Genomic DNA, 20,430 nt, shown 5'->3' on the forward strand with positions numbered 1-20,430 from the left:
TTGGTGGACGAGTATTAGATCAATTTCGTAGTTCATTAAAGCCTAGCACTGTTGAAGCAATAGTTTGTACAAGAGATTGGTTATTTGGGGAAAGAGGTAATTATTTTTATTAATGTTTTCTTTATTTCATTTGCATATATTAATAATTTTTTTGTTTCACTAATTTATTTTATTAATAATTTTTTTGTTTCACTAATTTATGGAATGCAAGAAAAATTTCAAGCACAACTTGAGGATCTTACTGAAGATGTTTTAAGCTGTGATATCAATAAAGAAGAATCTTCAAGTCAATGCTCTAATTATGCCAATACTCAAGCATAAGGTAATATCAATGTTAAAATTTATTTAATTTATTTTATTTTATTTTAACATTTTAACTTTTGTATTATATTTAATTGATTTTTTTTATTTATTTTGATATTATGATCCCAGGCTGGATTGTTGAGCACCAAAAATTGACATATTTGGTTTGGAATCTGGACATCGATAAATAAATTTGGAGTATAATGATAGTTATGTCCTTTTTCCTTTGGTTTTATATGTATTATGATAACAATTTGATACCATTTATTTTATTTTGTATTGGTGTTTTACTATTATTAGGACATTAAATTTTATGTTGGTGTATTGAATTTGTCTTTTTTAGCACATATTAAGACTTATGTATTGTGAATTATAATTTTTGGCATTTTAAACAAGTTATTTCAATAAATAGGTTAGTTTTCGGGTTAATAGGTTAATTTTCGGGTTAACGGATTAATAGGTTAGTTTTCGGGTTAATAGGTCAATTTTCGGGTTAACGAGTTAATAGGTCAATTTTCGGGTTAATAGGTCAATTTCAGGTTAACGGGTTAATAGGTCAACACGACCCGTTAAAATAATCGTGTTAAACGGGTCGTGTCGTGTTGACCTGTTTATAAACAGGTCGGGTTAGTATTTTGGATACCTGACACGATTAATAAATGGGTCGTGTTCGGGTTAGGCATTTTTGACACAATTATTAAACGGGTTGACACGAACACGACCCACGAACCCGAATTGCCAGGTATAATTCTACTCATGTTGGTGAAATGTATATTGCCTCATACATATGTACATCTATCCCATCAATGTCAGGGAGCAACATAATTTTCTGTAAGCTTTGGATAAATTCAATGTTAAAAATTTATTAATGGTATATATTGATTTATAAGAAGTTCATTTTGCTGAAATAAAACTTTAGTGATTCACTAGATTTATATATATTATTAATGTATATATTTTTAAATCTAATTTTTTAAAATGATTTAAAAGTTAAGAAAAAGAAATTTAATGATAAACTAGTTTAAATCAACTTAATAGAGTCGTTAACTCTCTTTATATATAATTGTAAATTATTAAATCAACTGGACAAAGATGAAAAGGGGAAAATAGGTTTAATTTCAAGTTTTTTTTTTTTTTTTTCATATAACCAAGAAATGCTACAGTGGAACAGTCTGTATTTATCTAGCATTTTTTAGAAAATCGCCGCTTTTTCATTTTTTCTTTTGCTTATACATTGCTTTGAATGACTATTTGGTTTTTTTATTTTTATTTTTATTTTTACTTTTTGGGTAAATAAAACTGCTTAGTTAACAGAGTGTTAGGTGGGTATGTTCCGTCTGCTAGCAGTTGCTGGTCCCATTGGGGACCTTAGCTTTGGTAAGCATGTGGTCACTCCTACAAGCTAACATAAGAAAATGTTATTTTTTCCTTATAACGCAGTTGTACTAAATCTAATTAAACTACGTTCTTATAATGTGCCTCATGATGTAACAAAAAGATTCTAAATTACCTCATCTCATAGATAAAACATGTTAGTAGGTAAGCAGATGCCCCATTAATTAGACTTTTCTTTAGCTCTCTAGATTTATCTTGAAAGGAAAATGATTTTCTGTTTTCTTCTTTTTTCTGTTTTCCATGCGGGATTTGCCTGGAAGCTAATGAAAGAAAGAGGGCTGCCATTTTTTATTTTTAAATTTATTTCTCTTGGTCATTTAGAATATTGCAGAAGGTCAATGGAAGAAGGCAGACATCCTAAAGATTTGCAAAATAAAGTTTTTTTTTTTCCTTTTTTTTTTTGTGGGGGGGGGAGGGGGCGGTGGTGAATGATTTAATTATAAAATAAAGTTAGCATAACTAAACTTTGTCCACTTGTTGATCTTATGCTTTCATATCTTTTCTAACCTATATTCTAATTAATGTCGAAATCATCATGCATTTTTTGATAGCAACTATATGCAAGTGAATTTTTAAGAAAGGTCAAGGATGATGGTACGTAATGGGAATTTATGTTCATCTTGTGTGTGTACAGTTGAATTGAATTTCACTTTCCTCCAAAGGTTCATATTGTTTATTTTTTTTATATTTTTTGCAACTTTTTTTTTTTTAACCTTTTTGTACATATAGAATATGGAAATCAGCACCTAATGTAACTTATAAGATACTCATCCCCCTCCCCCCCTCAAAAAAAAAAAAAAAAAAAAAAAAAAAAACTTAAAAAATATATTACTTCAATTGCATATAATAATTGGGTGTCTTTTTTGGTGAATCATATAATTGGTGCCAATGTCCAACATCATATATATATATATATATATTAGTGTATTTGGTTCGGCATCCCTTTAAGATTAGGAAGAGCCTGAGCCAATAAAGTAGAGATGGGCCTCGGCCTTTTGAAAATTTTAACATTTGAAAAAGCAAGAAAAGAAAATTTTTGTTTTCATACATGATAATTAAACTTTCTCTCGGAAAGTCTAGGATTTATTATTATTATTATTATTATTATTATTATTTAACTAACATTCTTAGTTTGCTCAATTTGCTTAATTCTTATTACAGAATAACTTATAAGATTTTCGGTTACAAAAGTCTGATTGTGAACCTTGTTAGGCTTGTAATTAAAGACAATCAAGATTGCACGTTGTCACCTTCCATGGCCTAAGTGACGAGAATTGAGTTGCCACAAATTGAAAAGAAGTAAAACACCAAGATAGATATTGATATAAAAAAACAAGGTTAGCTGGAATAGGGACAATTACAATAAGCATATCTAACAACTGTAAGTCAAAGAAAGCTTGCTTTCATTCTTGGCATTTTACATTTGTCTCTTTTCCATACCCATCGGTTTTTAATTAGTGATTTAAATACAATTTTTATTAATTTTTTTAAATAGTGTTACAACAAAATTATTAAAAAAAAAAAAAAAAAAAAAAAAAAAGCATATTAAAGGTAATGTCAATGGGCACCATGGATGCCTGCTAGAAGACTTTCCCTTACAAGTTCGTATTAGTGCCCATTTTAAAAGAATTGAGATGGTGACTAGAATTGAAACAGTGAATGGAAAAGGTACGATAACCTGTGTCATTTATATTACACAAAATATATACAGTTTGTATCAATTTACATGGAAAGAATAAATGAGTATAAGTCTACCCTATACTAAGTAAGTAAACGTTACAACAATTAGAGGATATGCGGCTGAGAATATATACAATAACGACAAAATATTTATTTATGGTTAGGAAGATGGTTCCTTAATACATTTCACCAAAGACATTTTTTATTTCTAGTAATTCATTTCATCAAACACACGTTGCAAGTAAATAGAGGTTTAAAATGGATATCGCCTGTATTTCATATGCTGTCTCGTTCATCCTTCATGTTGTGTTTGTGTCAATATATTTGTTTGACTATTTATTAGACAATTAGAATTTAAACAAAAATAAAAAAGAAATATATATCATAACTACCGAACTATAAAACTTGCAAATTAAGGGAATCAAATAAACGAAAAGATGAAAATGAACAATTAGAAGTCTTAAATCAATGTTAATTACTAATTCTAAGTGTCATATGGCTTAATTTAAAAAATCTAATGAAGTAATGAAGAATATAATAAAGTAAATAACATTACTAATCGATGCTTAGATTTAATCCTTGATGTGGCATGTGTTTGTATCGTACTGGGCCTCTTGCACAGCACAAGCTCATTTTTAAGGCCCAAAAATGATCCATTATATGTTTCATACTTAGGGATAACTTGTAAGTATTATATCTACAACCTGACCAAAAAAAAAGAAAAAAGAAAAAAACAAAGGGCTGTTTGAAAGACTTGAAAATGTTAAATGTTGCGCCCTGTTGTGCTAAATCTTTCTTTTTCTGTTTAGCCGAATGCTTATGTTGTCCTTCCGCTTCCCAAAGATTGGTATAAAGCTGCTGATTAATTGGCTCAAACTTATCATCTAGATGTTCCATATTTGAATTATAACGAATTTGGAAATAATAATTGTAATAAATAGCAAAATGAAACTTTACTAAATAATTGTGTTAAAAAATAGGGAACTTATTCATCCTAAGATTCAAAATAAAATTATTTTCAATTCTGATCCGGATCAACTGCGGCTTCTTCATTCAATTTGTGTTTGATTAATCTTCTAACTTTTTTTTTTTAATTTTAATTTAAAAAAAAAAGTCTTCTAAAACTTTACATTTGTTTTTCGTGTGGCGTTTGATTCTCATTTAACTTCTTTTCGCAGCCTTTATTTCATCCTCCTCTTGTGTTCTTTTTTAAAAACGGGATTTGCAAATTATTAAAAAAAATAATAATAAGGGGGGATTTGAAAATCCTTCTAAATGAGAATTCTAACCTACGTTGGAAAATTTTCATCTCTTTTGCAGGGTTGAAAATTTTATAGGGAACAACCCAAATCATGTGTTTCTTCAATATTCTACTTCCACGATTTTTTCAACAAAAGTTCAAAGAAAAAATTAAAAATAAAAAAATAAAAAATTTGTACAAAAGTTATTCGCATAATGTATTTGCTCATTTAATGATTTTTCAACTCAAAGCAATATCAAAATTTAGCTTTACCAAGATACACAAAAGAGAGACGCTCCAAACAAACAAAATTATTTATATGCCTCTTGAGATATTGATAATGAATGACTTTTTCATATTTGGTGGGGATGAAAGAGAATTAAAGTAGGTTAAAATTATTAGTTTTCCAAAAGGGGTCAATTTTTAATCATAACCCCGGAGTTTGTTTGCCCTATCAAATTTTCCTGCTTTAAAATGCAAAAGCAATATGCAAAACTTGCAAAAAGGGTAATGTTAGACTAGTTTTTCAAATGACAAAATTCCACTCTCAATATTATATTATTAGTTTTTTTGTATTTTTTTGGGATTAATTTCACAAGCTTCCATTGTTGTTTGAAATTTTGTAATACTTACCAATGTATTTTAATTTTTTACACAAACTTCCCTTTGTGGCTTGAGAATTTTGCATATTTACCATGCCTTATCCTTTTTTACAGAAACTTTTACTCTTTATTTATTTATTTTATCCCTTCAGTATATTTTTTTTCAATACTTTCTCCATTATTAAATATAAAAATGGATAAAAAATTTGTAAATAGAATAACATAATAAATCTAAGTAATAAGTTTTACTCATCGATAGATTTAAATACTATAATTATTGTTTATAATGATATTATTTAAAGTTAAACTCTTTAAAAATTAAAATTTTTAAGCTTCTAATTATTCTTTTTAATTAAATTATTTCATCATTATATTAGTTTAGTTATTCTCTCATTTTACCTTTATGCTGAAAGAATAAGTAAACCAGCAAATAAGATGGAAAAGATTTTTTGGTAAGAAATAAAAGCAAGTTTACGCCAAAAAAAATAAAATAAAATAAAATAAAATAAAAATGAAAGAAAGAAAGACGACAAAAGCCAGCAAAATTTCACACTACAGCAAGTTATGAAATTATTATGTCTTTTGTAAAGAATAAATAAAAAAAAGGAAAATTTTCCATTTTCCTGTTCTTTACTCTTCTACCCTGACATTCTGACTGATCATGACCTTGCACTTTCAGAGGTTAGTTAGTTTCTCTGCTTCTTTATTTCTTTCTATGCCTTTACAAATTCCATTTTCATATCCATTTCGGATTTGAATGCTTTTATATATATATATATATATATTTTTTTTTTTTTTTCTGGGTTTTCATTTGTTTAATCTTTCTTGTTTCGTAGTTAAAAAGATTAGCGAACCCATATTCGCCGTTATTCAATTTCTCTTACGTTTTGCTGCTGGTTTTGTTTGCTGAGTCCGTCGACCCTCTGTCTAAGCTTTTGGATTTCTTCCAACTAAAAAGGTCTAGTTTATTTACTTATTTATCTGTTATATTTTTATTTATGTTTGGTTGATGCTTCTCAGTTGTCATAAAGAACGCAGTAGTGGGTATAAGTAGTTTGTAGTGAAACGCAAGGGGATAATATAACAAGCCTTTTGATATTGATGTTGAGCTAATCCATTATGGGCATTGAGAATTATAAGCAGAAAAACATTGTATATGTAGCGTTGGAGATTTTGGAACTGAGAACTGGGGTTTTGTTGGTGTTTGTTGAAAGTGGGTGTAAATGGTAACATATGCGAGCATCTCTGTATAGTTTTTAAAAGAGATACTCGAATGAAAATTAGTGCAAGCTATGAATTTTATGGAAAGAAGGTCAAAGAGTTACAAGTCCTTTTATGCTTGAGGAATTCATGTGGTTCTAATTCTGTAACAAACAAAGGGCCTGAAACGTACAAAGTTGATTGACTGCTTATATCTTTGTTGGTAAAATTGTAAATTATGCTGAAGATGAACATAAAATTTTGTCTGATCATATTGCTGAAGCAACCGACATTAGAAATTCCAAGACAACCATGATTTAGAATTGTTTCTCAAACAGATTTCACTTTATTGACAACCCAGTCATTCATTTGGGTTGAAGCTCATTGTCTACCATGCATGAATGGTACAGTCTTTCATTGATATTTGGAATGTAGCTTGTCATTTATCATTTAGCTATTGAAGCACATGTGTTCTAGTTAAAATGTTTCACTATGAAATCATCTTTTATATACATTATAAACGTTATTTTTTATCAACCAAGAGAAGTTTTTGATTTTACAAATTTTTTTGGTTTTATCAAGTGGTTAACACCATTGTTATGTTTTTTAACCTAAAAAAATGATAATATATATATATATATATATATTTTTTTTTAAGGTTACAGGGCCATCTTCATTCCTTATGTTGCATTTTCTTTTGCAGGCTGTTTCTTTTTCTCAGCATCAATTGACCACCCCAATAATATCTTATATTCTTTTTCTTTTATTGCAGTTTGTGGTTTTGCTTTCTACCTACAAAGCAGTGTAAAAAAGATTGACAAGATGGCCTATGAGATAGATGAGATAAAAAGTAAGCGATATCATGTAGCAACATTTCTATGCAAAATTTCACCAAAAAACATCCCTGTGCAAAAGTTTCATTTGCAATTTTCGCCTTCCAGCAAGCTGTCCTTGTAATCAGTTTTTATTATTTTTAATTTTTTGTTTTTTCTTATTGTTGGTTTCTTATTGACCTACACGCATAGTTGTTTTTGCATTTCCAAGTTTCAGTGAGATTGTGATCTCAGTTGTTGAGAGTTATTAGAGCTTCATGGGTGATTTCTAGAAATTGTGGTTCCTTATTTATTTTTTTGGATTTGTGACTGGTAAAAGGGCTGAGGTTTTGTGAAAATATGCATTTTATGGATGGTTTGTTGGTTATTTGGTCAGAGAGAAGTTCAAAAACTTTAGATGAAAAATCACAAGGTGAGGAATTTGTATTGGGAAAAGTTAAAATGGGCATCATTATGGACTTATTTAATCAAAGAGTTCAAAGGTCTTCCATTTTTTATGATTTTTATGGTTGGAAAAATGTTTGTAATTAGGATTTTAGTATTAAGTTATTGTTTAGCTTTGTTTTATTTCTTTGCTGTGGTGTATTTCTTGTTTCCTAAAACTTGTAATTCACTTCTTTTTATTGAGTTATGCTCCTGATAAAAAGAAGAAGAATAAATGAACCTAACTATGTACATTAAGCCAATACAAAACATACTTAAGAATCCTTCTCATGTTTTCGCTTGGATAATAAGAAGATATGATTGCAGGTTTCAAACAGAATTCTAGATAGACATCCAAATGTTTATACCATGTTTAAGTTTCCAAAAATCCCCAAGGCTTAAACTTTTAGGCAGTTTGCAAGTGGTCATCATAAAACAACTTTCCCGTCTTTCCATGCAAATTTTGTCATAGCTATTTCAGCCACTATTATGTTGCTTATTGTTCATTTCATTTTGTCATTAAAATGAGTTTTTAGCTTGTAACCTTTAGAAACTTGTGAAAAATTACAGAGGTTGGCTTGGGTCTTATCGGGTTTGGCATCATCTTTACGTTATTCGGTGTAATTCTTTTCTTTGACAGAGGTTTGCTAGCTCTAGGGAATGTAAGGCTTCTTTCTTAGCTCAAACTGTTTAATTCTATTTTTTAAAACCAAAAGTCCTTTCTTTTTTACATTTGGGATATGGATTTCAGATTTTTTGGTTGGCTGGAGTAGCTCTGTTGCTTGGTTGGCGCTCTATGTTGAGACTTTTCATTAACAGAGCAAATTACAAGGTATGATGAAGAAGGAACTTTTGCGAGACCATAAGGATGATCAGTTTCACTTTATAGTATTTATTTTCATTCTTTAAGAAGTTTGGTTCTTATGTCTACTAATGAGTTGGAACTTGTATCAATATGAAATCACAAAAATATGAATCAGCTAATTGACTTGTAAAGTTAGGGATATAGCAGCACATCCATCAAACAAAACGATCAGAAGTAGAGTGACAACACGTTGCTGTTGAAGCCATAGTGATCAAACTGCTTCTGGCTAACTATAGGTCTAAAAGGGTAATAACATGTATTGCATTATTGGCCAAGTCTAGTGAACTGTTGATAGCTAAAGGTTTTTAAGTTGAAGTGCACTTACCTTTGTGAAGAGCAATGGAATGTGAATGCTCATTTTTAAGGAGATAATTGACTGATTGGCGGAGGCATATCATCACTTGAAGGGATATGTGGGTTCTACATACATTAGTTGTTTTAGCAATACAATATTTGGCATTTTTCCTAGAAGTTTTGACCTGCAAAGTTTAGAAAGAATTAAAATCAGATTTTGATACCATGTGGAAATAAAGGGAGATGAATGAAAATCGTCATAGATGTTGTATTTAATATTATAACCTCAAGGTACATTTACATGGAGATGAAAGGAAATCATCATAGAGATTGCATTTAATATTATAACCTCAAGGTACATTTACATACGCATGAACCTCTGAAGTAAAGGCATGAACCTCTGAAGTAAAGTACCTACGCCACCTTTGTTGCTTAACCTTTTTTCATGGTAATTTCTGTGATTTATAGTATTATGTTGGGTTGGGTGTTATTTCATATATCCATAATTTTCTTCACTTTTTTTTTTTTATGACAGTTTCTCTGATTTTATTGATGTTCTCTATTGCATTTAAGGCTTATATAGGTGTTATGATAAAAATAGTAAGGAAAAAAGGGAAAGAAATACACTTTGAAGAGTTTATTGGAAAAAAAAAAAAAAAAAAGTGTTTTGATTCTTTTTGATTCTGCATTTTTAATGATTAAAATTATTGCTCTTCTCCTTGTGCGGGAGGATACACCTGAGTATTTAAATTTTTATATGAAAGGACTGTATTGTTATGACCGTTATTGCAAGTGCAGTGGACATTTTTATTTCACCCTTGATTCCTCAATGTTTTGGCTTTTTCCTATGAGTTGGATTTGCTGTCTGGGTTATGCCCATGACAGTTGTGAATTGTTTTATTGGTAATTATGTTATTAGGTTGCTATCGATAGAATGCTGTTTGGTGGGCAATTCCATTGTGTGCTTTGATCTTTATGGAGACAGAGGAATGTCACTCAAAACCCTTTGAACAGTGAAAAATATGTGCTCTATCTTAAGTCCATCTTAGTATATATCCTCTATACTTCAGTAAATACCTTCTTCAGGTTATGTCCTTTTGTTATTGGAGTTTTCTTGCTATTATAGATTTTAAACTAATTTTGTTGTAGGAATTTCCTTGTGTACTTCCTGGTGCCTGTTAACATTTGTTTCTTTTATTACATTTCTCATTAATTATAAGGTTAAAAAATGTAGAACATGAAAAGAAACAGACTTGCTTGTCTGAATTGTGCCATGTGCAAATATATGCGTCTTAAAGAATATAAGTTCAACATTGATTTTTCTCTTGCTTGTGCAGGGAACTGCAGCTTTTGTTCTTGGGCTTTTTTTCCTTTTTGTTCGGTTTCCAATAGTTGGTATAATCTTGGAAATATATGGTTGTATTGTTCTCTTTGGGTTAGTTTCTTGTCTCAGTGATAAACTTTAAATAGAATAATTTATTTTTTCTTCTCCATTAAGTTTAGTCACATGAATGTTTTTATTGCAGTGGTTTTTGGCCATCTGTGAAGGTGTTCCTCTATGAAATTCCAATTGTGGGATGGATAATAAGGTTCCTATTCTGGTGAGTTTTGTTTATGCAACTTCATTGTTCAATATGCCTTTCAAGACCCTTGTACTTGTCATATTTCATTTAAAGTCTTTTATATATATATATATATATATATATATTATTAATTTGGAAGTTAGTTGTATGGAGTCTAAATTCACTGGTTGGTCAAAGCACTGTGTAGATGTCTACCTGATAGCTTCTGCTAGCTGCCTTGTCTTTTTATATTATTAAGGAGATTTTTATTTTTTATTTATATTTATTTATTTATATATTTTTTTATATCAATTATATCTGCCTATATGTTGATCATTAGGAAAACTTTTATTGACATAAGCCTACTTGTGCGGTCCTCCATTGGGATAGACAGATATGACAGCATTTAATTTAGGAAAGGTTTTATGCCCTGATTATTGCAAAAGATGTACTAGAGAGAGAGAAAATATCATATTACCTATTGCAATGAAAGTAATTTGTTTCTGAAAATTCACTTTCAGATACTTCAGATACTTCAGATGCAAAATGGAAGTATGTTAATGATGAAATTTGAGTTTTTAAGGCTGATTATTGTCTAGTTGAACCTCCTTTTTAACAATTTTTAACCAGATGAAGAGATTCAAACCTGAGGCCTTTTGGACCATTCTAGTAATTTCATTTTTTGTGGAGCTGCATTTTTATTAGAGTCAAAATGGGATATTTGTAGGACTTGCCTTGTACTAATAAAATCATTTAATGGCTGGCAGATTCTTCCTCATCCGTCACGGAGCTTTGATTGGTCGGTTATTCTGTATGTGTGATAATGAAATATACGTTTATTCGATTTATTTCTTCTTTTTTTTGAAATAAATTTCTAATTATTCATCAATCTCCTCCCAGAACTCTAGGCAACTGTTTGAAAGATGACAACTCAGATGATCATAAAAGAGAATGGTAATGCTTCCATAGAGTATGAAGAGGTGGAAATGGGCAGGTTTAAGTTTTATCTGTTTATCACTTACTTCACACTTTTGTCATATGCGAAAGAAGATGAAAGCATGTATAGAATTCATCATTTTCACGCTTTTCAACCAAGCTTTATGTCTGTGCTAATTAAACAATTTGGTTTTAGAAACTTAAAAATAGTTGTTGAACTATAGGATTGCATAAAGCTGATTAACAAAAGTATGATGGAGTATATAGAATCTTAAGATTTAATTTTATCATTTATTTAATTAGTTATTTTTCTTTTTTATTTTTTATTTTTCTTGAAGCGTCATGAACATTAATTGTACTTCAGTGTAACTTTCCTAAGTTGTATTTATGGTGAGCGCTTAACTCACATCCGAGTTCGTGCAACATATGTTAAGCACAAGTTGCTCCAAAATCTTGAAATATTGTTTTCCTCGACTCTTTTAAGTTTTGAGAATATGCTTGGAGTTTTTAACTCATGAGGCAAGAAGAAAAGATTAAAATAAAATAAGGATTTTAATTTGTTAAAGTTGCAAATTACCCCTTCGTACTTTCGTTTAACTTTAATTTGCTAAACTTTTTTTTTCTTCGAGGCATGTCTCCCCTTAACTTTGGCATGATATGACCTTTTTTACGGAAATTTTTTTTTTTTTTTTGGTTAGAATTTGAAAAAAAAAAATTTTTGATTAATTAGTATTCAAATTGATAGTTTACATAATTAAAGTAAGTATAAATTGAAACCTTTGTTTTTTTACTCAAACTAGCTAAAACATTAAAAGATAATATTGAAAATATATTGATTTTAGTTTACTTTTTCATTTTTATTAATAATTAGTATAGATTCCCTGTGATGCATGAAAGGTTGTAACTGTAATAGATAATTTTGAAAATTAATTATATTCAAATCAAATTTATTAATTATATTATTTTTATGAATAAAGATTAAAAACTGTTGATATTTTGTTGTTAATTTTACAATTTTCATTAACATTTTTTGTTCGTTTTGCAAAAATTAAAAATCAAAACAAATTAAAAATTCTTAATGCCTTGTAACAAAAAAGACTTTAAATATAAATTATTCAACTAAGTGAGACAATAAAAAATAATAATAATTTTTTTAGATAATAAAAAAAATTGAGGAAATATTGTTTATAATTGTGTGTTTGATTGATTGAGAGTTGAAAAATCATTTGTTCTATTATCTATTTATAGGTAAAAGCTTTCAAAATTTGATAAGAAACAAATATTATTTTGAATGATGCATGTAAATTTTTTACAATTCTTAAAATTAAGCCATTATTTCAAATTAAAGTTTTTTTTTATTATTTGAATTAATTTGAAAAATGGCTATGTATAGTCATTATCTTTTGATACGAACCTAGGACGATTTGTGCCTAAATCCGTATTATATTAGTCCGGATCTAATTATGTTCAAGTTCTAATGGTCACCTTGACTCCTAATCAACTTGTGATTAGAAATCTTGGTATATAATGAAGACGCTACAATAGGTGATGGAAGGCCTGTTGATAAGTCAAACTAAAATATTTATTCACTAACGGTGTTTTAGATATTTAAAAGAATAAAGAGAATTCAATCTCACAAATAATTTTTTGTATAAAATTCAAGCTTGATTTCTTATTGAAAATAATCCTTTAAATAGGTTTTAAATAAACAAAATAAAATCCTAAAAGAATTAGGTAATTTCGGCCAATATAGAATCTAATTAAGAAATTGCCTAATTTTACACAATTTCCTAATCTAATTTGGATTAATTAATTTCCTTATTTTGAATTATGAATTAATTAATTTATAATGAAAATAATAAAATAATAACTTTCATAAACTTATTTGTCCAGCAAATAAATAAATAAAAACCAAAAGTAAAGGTAATTTTCTAAAACAAAAAGTAGAAAATCAAATTAGGAAACTAAAATACTAGCTTTTTGACTAAGTTGATTTTTATCAATTTTTGACTAATTTGAGTTCCAAATCAGCTTCTATATGCTTTATAGAATGCCAAATAAGATTATTATGGAGTCCCACACATTGCCCTTGCTTGGAGGAAAGAGAAAGAGCCAACTCAGCAAAATACAATAAAGCCAACTGAAAATACAGCAAAATCCGATCAATTTCTCTCTCATGCGCACCACTTAAATGACAAGTTTAGCTTCGACCTTGACCAGTTCCCATGATTTCTTACTATTTATTAGACAATTAGAATTTAAACAAAAATGAAAAAGAAATATACATCATAACTACCTAACTATAAAACTAGCAAATAAAGGGAATCAAATAAACAAGAAGATGAAAATGAACAACTAAGAAGTCTTAAATCAATGTGAATTACTAATTCTAATTGTTATATTGATTAGTTTAAAAGATCTAATAAAGTAATGAAGAATATAATAAAGTTAATAACATTAATGATCAATGTTTAGATTTAATCCTTGATGTGTCATGTGTTCGTGTTGTACTAGGCATCTTACCATGTAAAGCCCAAGACTCATTTTTGAGGTCCAAAAATGATTCATTAATGTTTCATACTTTGGAATAACTTGTAAATATTATATGGGAAATTTGGTCCAATATCTTTCTTTGAAGGGCCCTAAAAAAATTTACCCGCCTCTTTTTCATTTTTTTTGTTTTATCTCCTCGTATATATTTTAAGGGGAATTTGGCCTTTTGCCTCCATGAGCAGGCCTTTAACAAAATATACCCCCTCCTTTATTTTTTTTGTTCTGCTCTTTCATTTTTCAATAATTTTAAAATATTCTTATATCAAAATTAAATATTTTTACATCTTTTTTTTGTCCTTTTTTTTTGTTCTTTTCTTCACCCGGCTTTTCTCTTCTCCCAACGTTGGCTCATCTCTTCTCATTCGTGAAGATTTCTTCACTTATTTACCTTTTTGCCAAACAATCCGGTTTTATGGGTCACTAAAATTCCATACATACCTGTTCAATTTGATGGTTTGGAATTCGAAATTAGGATATTGTGAGGAAGAAGGATTTTAAAAGAATTAGGGTATTGCGTTGCCACCTCGTTACAAAAAATTCCTTTTTCTTCCATGCAATCCAATACCCAATAGCCCAAACCCCTCTCCATCATCTTTTCGTTTCCTCTGCCTTTTGTTTTTTTAAGGGAAAAAAAAAAAAACATTAAATTACTCAGAAATTTAATTTAATATCCTTTTTCAACCTTCTCGTTGTTATTTCTTTTTGTTCCTTTGGTGTTTCTTCAACCCTTGTTTGTTGTTGCGCAGCATATACAATTTAGTGATTTCGACTAGTCTTTGTTGGCTGCTCCTCTTGACTCCTATTCTTTGCTGTAGGTAAATTTTATCTGTATCTGGCTCATGTTATTTATTTATTTTTTTCCTGGGGCTTTTATTTTTTTTAGTGAAAATCAGGGATTTGATTGTGGGTTTTGATTTTTACTTTATGAGAATGGAAAATAATTACTTTTTTTGGGGTGGGTTTTGTTCAATTGTTAGTTTGTTTCGTCTTTCCTTTTATATGCATCTATATGTAGTTATTTAGAGGTTGTTTCTTCCTTAAATTTTTTTTTGGTTAAGCTTTGGTTTTTACTTTCGTTATGAGCGCAATGAAATTGGGTTTTGAAGTCCTACTAACCAGTTCATTTGTTAGAGTATTAGTTAGCTTGATGATTGACTGCGAATTCTTCAATTTACAAACTAGTTTCCAAACAACTAAATCATCTCTAACACATATCAAATGTTAGGGATTTCTTTGCAGAGTATATTAAAGGACGTCCAATTCATTGTCGTGGATTGACTTGATCATGATATTGCTTATTCTTACAATGATTGCTGCAATTGATGACTAGGTATTATACTGTGATTGGGTGAGAAAGATTTTTGGAGTTAAATAATTGTTTAGCTGTGGATTATGTTTCATCTCTTTGCCACGACCTTTTCAGTTTTAGTTTATCTTGTTGATTTGTTCTTTTTAGGTGCTGATAGAACTTACGTAATTAAGCACATGTGCCTTGCTGTGCATTAGTGTTATTCATGACTGCCACTAATTGATTTCAATTGAAAAAATAGATTGGATGTCAATATTGATAGAATACTCACTTATGGTCTATGTTATACTAATATACTAATATGCAGTTATCCTAATTCACGTCTTATTTTGAGGTTGTCTAAAATAAACATGGGGGACTAGTTTTTTAGTATTAAGGTTAATTTGCTGTAACGTAATTTCCAACGGTTTATTTGTTTGTTTTAGTAATTGTAAAAAATATATGTAAATAAGCTTTCTCTCTTTAAGATATCTAAAAATTTACTCTTTGGACTAGTTTTTTTTGTTACTATTTCCTCTTTATTTTTCTTGCACTTGCTAAACTTTGTTTATGTTGATAAGAGGGACTTCTCTGATCTCTTTCATCCATCCAGAACCTTGGCTTGACAGTTTGTGTGGTTCAGGGAATGGACTGGATGTATTTGCCCACTGTCAATCTTTGTGAATGATGTTCAGTGGGTCAAACGCTGCAAATTCTTGCAACATATTTAAGTGGAAGTGGCATGGTGAATCTTCTTTGACTGCAAGATTGCTTAGCGATGTACCTCTAGAGATTGAATTATCTTATTACAGAAGGGTACCAAGTCCTGGTAGCGAGAGCCCTTCAGGGCTTCTTAATGGTGAGAGTTTGAATGTGGAACCAATTGCGGATTTGGACCTTTTCTTTGAGAGGCTCTACAGCTACTATTGTGAGAAAAGGGCTTTGGTTTATCATTATAAAATGGATTGTTGAGCTTCTCAGCCTGGGTTTCACCATATGTTTCTCAGGATTTTTCTTATTATATGTTGATTGGAATGGCCTTTGTAATGCTAAGTGTGGGATGGATGCGGTTGAATATGGAATTAAGGCCTGTGATCTTGCTAAAGAAGCTCTTCATCAGCACTCATTAACCCCTCTAACACTTTCAAAGGCTATTATTGTTGGATATTTGGGTATATTTTCCATTTATTGGCTCTTTTGTTTTTTGAGGTTTTTTGCTCAACTAAGAGCAACTCTTGGAATCCGTCATTTCTATTATAATAGGTATGACTCAAAATTTGATATGCAGCAATATTTGGTAGTGATTATACTGAATGTATCATTTTTTTTAGGACAATGACCAAGATTTTTTCTTGCAGTCTTGATGTTACAGATAATGAAATTCAAACCATTCCATGGGCAGCGATTCTTGAAAAGGTTGCCGAGCTACAAAGTTCGCAACAACTTTGTGTGGTTAAGGATCTTTCTACTCATGATGTGGTGATGCGATTGATGCGGAAGGAAAACTGCTTGATCGGAATGCTTAACAAGGGAGTACTTGCATTTCCAATCTCAAAATGGGTCCCTCGTGCTGGTCCAACTGTCAAATCTGGTTCAAAGGGAAAGCGCCATCTTTTGATACTGACTAAAACCCTTGAGTGGACCTTAAATTGGTGCATACTACAGAGCATGTTTGATAGGTATGTTAAAGTTGACCGTGCATTTCTTGTCATGGATTTCTGTTCATATTTAAGATACATATTTTGATTGGTGCATACAGTTGGACATATGTCAAGATGTAATATGTAAAATGTCCATTTCATATTTCTTAGACAATATGTAGAAGACAAGAAGTTATTTTTTTTTTTAAGTTTGGCAGTTCTTACAAGTTTGTTCTTTTCAAGGGATGGTTACTTCTTATCCTAGATGCTTTATTGAACTTTATACCTTGCCTTTTAAAAGACAAGGTGGCAACGCAAATTAGAGATACCCATCAAATAGTCAGACAACCCTTTATAACGAGGAAATTTAAAATGTTTACAAACTTGATATAATTAAACCTATGATTTTATCCAAGGATTTGACTTTTGTTCATTTTCCAGTAAAAACATGTCACGTTTAATTTTCTGTTTGCAATTTGATATCTTAGAATGAATAAATTTTTTGCAATCAATTTATTCGGTTTGAATTCTGATTTTTTCTTATTTTATTTACAACTGATAATTTAAAAACTTAGAACCCAGTGGAGTTGGAAGGTATGAAAAAAGCACACATTCGAGATGGCGTTGCAGTGGTGCAATATCTTGTCTGGTTGGATAAGCAGGTAGTCCGTGAAACTTGTGCATCTGTTTATTTCTTGGACAAGTAGTCAATATACCATTTTTGGAGGAAAAGCTTTTTGTGAAAACAATAAAAAAAAAAAAAAAAAAAAAGATGTCTAAGCTTTTAGTGCATATACAGATGCAAGAGATATATGAGGTTTCTGGTTACTTCTTGGAGGGAGACGAAGTGACTAAGAAAAAGCAATTGTAAATCCATTTTTCGTTTTTTGTTTTTTTAGGTTGTTATGCAACATAACATTTGATTGAAATACTCGTTGAGATGTATTGTGGCCTAAATATTGCCTGAAAGAGGAATGTAAAAGGACATAAACCGTATCAGACAACTTGTCAGTACACAGCTTGTGTATATTTCTGTGTCTGCATGCAATGCTCTGCTTGTGCAGTTTCAATACACACTAATCAAATAATGATGCAATGATTGCAGGCAAACACTTAAACTGACAGAGGTGACTGCAAGCGATAAGCTGGAGAGTTTTCGTGCAGTAAAAAAGGTGTTGTGAACTTCAAATGAAAATTCTATATGATAATAAGTGGTAATGGTTGAAAATTCTATATGATAGCTGTGAACTTCAAAAGAGTTATCTCTGACATTGTCATTTATGCACATGAGTGGTAATGGTTTTTAAGTTGTATTGCATGGGCACAACCTACTTCTGAAGCAAGCATGGCAAATTTCACCATATAAAGATAAATAAAGTGTTTTCCAATTTCAAATGAACTTTGACATGGATATGCTAATTCCTACTTTAGCAACCACTTTCAAAAGCTAGCATGACATTCTATGCATAACAAATTCCAATATATCTGGAGAAATAAAGGGTTTTCCACTTTTAAAATGAACTTTGACATGGATATGTTAATTCCTACTTTATCAACTACTTTCAAATGTTCTTGTTAAAAACTGATATAGTTGAAAATGCTATACTGCAGTAAGTGCTAATCTATTTAAAGCATGCTATACTGCAGTAAGTGCTAATCTATTTTAGTTTTTCTTTTTATTATTATTATTATTATTATATTTTTTCAAGTCTTGCAAAGTAATTTTGTTTGCTTCATTTTGCAGGTCCTCAAGGGTCATATTGCACTTGGGAATGCTCAATTTCCTAATGGAATCAATGGTATTTTATTTTATTTTTTAAATTATGTATTTCATTTTAAGTGAAATGTATTGACTATATTCTTGTAAGTTTGTGTGATAGGAAGGTACATGTTCATTTTCCTATAGGTAATGCCCTAGACATTCTTGCTTGAGTTCCACTATAGAAAAATGGTCTAGATTATCGGCATGGTACAGGCCACGGAATTGGGTGTGTTTTACTACTTTCCTGTTATTACTGGGCATGAGCTATTGCCTCAATTGTTAGATTTGAACCTTTATACTTCTTTATGGATATTCTAGGTGTTTAATTATTTTCTTTGAAACTTGTATGCTAAATATTGTAACTAACTGCAAATGTTTCGTTTGATTTCATCTAGGTATCAAATCGGTCTCTGTTATAGTGGAGGTGCCTCGTATGCTTTTAATGCTGTCACTAAAGTTTGGCATTATACCAATTGTGGTGCCAGTCTGTGTTCGAGATTTTGACATTGATGGGCAATTTTGGGTCAAATTAGGATTGATACCAACAGCGTCTTTTGTAGAAGCTCTAATATTCTCTAGTTTTTATTCATAAAACATTTGTATATTTTTCTCTTGCTAATTCAGATTTAGTTTTTAGTTTTTCTACATGATTCTCATGTCAAGATGCAGTATATGGATTCAATTTCATTATTAAATTCTCCATATTGTTTGAGATGTGGAAAAGCAAAAAATAAGAAGGATGAGAATTTAAATGGATGGTAATTGAGTTCTTATTGGCACTCTAGTTTGGGACCATTTGAATTTGTTTGAATGGTATGCATTGAAATTTAGTTAGTTTTAAATTGGAAACTATTTCCAGCTTGAAAGCTTTTTTCAATCTCTTTTAAAATGCGGTTCTATGGCAGTATGTCCAAAAGAGAGTAGTTAGGAGGGAATTAATTGTGCAGTTGTGGAAAATATTTAAATAAATAGACATGAAAGTGTTGGATAAATGGAACCATCTCCCATTTCTCATCTATCCTCATTTATCATTAACTGTCAAATAAAGTGGAAAATATTTTGCATGTTGTTGTATTTAACACACATTAGGGGACTTGTGGGGGCCAAAAAATTGATAAAATGTGATAGTCATAGGGGTTTCGGTAATTACCGATGAAATCTATGGTAATTTTTCCAGCAACTACAAATTGATTACCATAGATTTCATTGGTAATTACCGAAGGCCCTACGGTAATCAAATTTTTGTGCTAATTTGAGAACTTTTTCAGAACTTTTGGGGTTTTTCCTCTTTAGGATCATTGAAGAATGTATATTTTGCATGTTGTTTCATTTAACACACATTAGGGGACTTGTGGGGCCAAAAAATTGGTAAAATATGATTACCATAGGGGTTTTGGTAATTACAGATGAAATCTACGGTAATTTTTCCAGCAAGAACAAATTGATTATCATAGGTTTTATCGGTAATTACCGAAAGCCCTATGGTAATCAAATTTTTGTGCCCATTTGAGAACTTTTTCAGAACTTTTGGGGTTTTTTCTCTTGAGGATCATTGAATAAATTATATTTTGTATGTTGTTGCATTTAACACACATTAGAAGACTTGTGGGCGCCAAAAAATTGATAAAATGTGATTACCACAGAGGTTTCGTTAATTACCGATGAAACCTACATTAGTTTTTCCAGCAAGGACAAATTGATTACCGTAGGTTGCATCGGTTATTATCGAAGACCCTACGGTAATAAATTTTTTTTGGCAATTTGAGAACTTTTTCTGAACTTTTGGGATTTTTTCTCCTTAGGATCATTGAAGAATGTATATTTTACATGTTGTTGCATTTAACACACATTAGG

The 20,430-nt window shown here is 30.2% G+C and overlaps 1 protein-coding gene and 1 pseudogene across 6 annotated transcripts in view; both read left to right on the plus strand.

Annotated features, from left to right (window-relative positions):
- The first annotated feature begins 5,752 nt into the window (after positions 1-5,752).
- LOC107434129 (vesicle transport protein GOT1) overlaps positions 5,753-20,430 on the plus strand; it is a 48,896-nt gene continuing 34,218 nt past the window's right edge. The window contains exons 1-9 of one of the 6 annotated variants that reach the window (XM_016045552.4): positions 5,753-5,901; positions 6,057-6,178; positions 7,193-7,270; positions 8,247-8,338; positions 8,428-8,508; positions 10,173-10,270; positions 10,362-10,436; positions 11,165-11,208; positions 11,298-11,652. In XM_016045552.4, the coding sequence (XP_015901038.1) occupies positions 7,243-7,270; positions 8,247-8,338; positions 8,428-8,508; positions 10,173-10,270; positions 10,362-10,436; position 11,165 (375 nt within the window). In that variant the 5' untranslated portion in view covers positions 5,753-5,901; positions 6,057-6,178; positions 7,193-7,242 and the 3' untranslated portion in view covers positions 11,166-11,208; positions 11,298-11,652. Of the gene's footprint in view, positions 5,902-6,056; positions 6,179-7,192; positions 7,271-8,246; positions 8,339-8,427; positions 8,509-10,172; positions 10,271-10,361; positions 10,437-11,164; positions 11,209-11,297; positions 11,653-20,430 lie in introns of those variants that run through there. The other 5 variants (XM_016045553.4, XM_060815216.1, XM_060815217.1 and 2 more) reach the window with 5 other exon arrangements.
- LOC132803054 (autophagy-related protein 9-like) lies at positions 14,048-19,347 on the plus strand (annotated as a pseudogene).

This window comes from Ziziphus jujuba, chromosome 3 (genome assembly GCF_031755915.1).
Source record: "Ziziphus jujuba cultivar Dongzao chromosome 3, ASM3175591v1".
In the NCBI taxonomy this organism is placed as follows: domain Eukaryota; kingdom Viridiplantae; phylum Streptophyta; class Magnoliopsida; order Rosales; family Rhamnaceae; genus Ziziphus; species Ziziphus jujuba.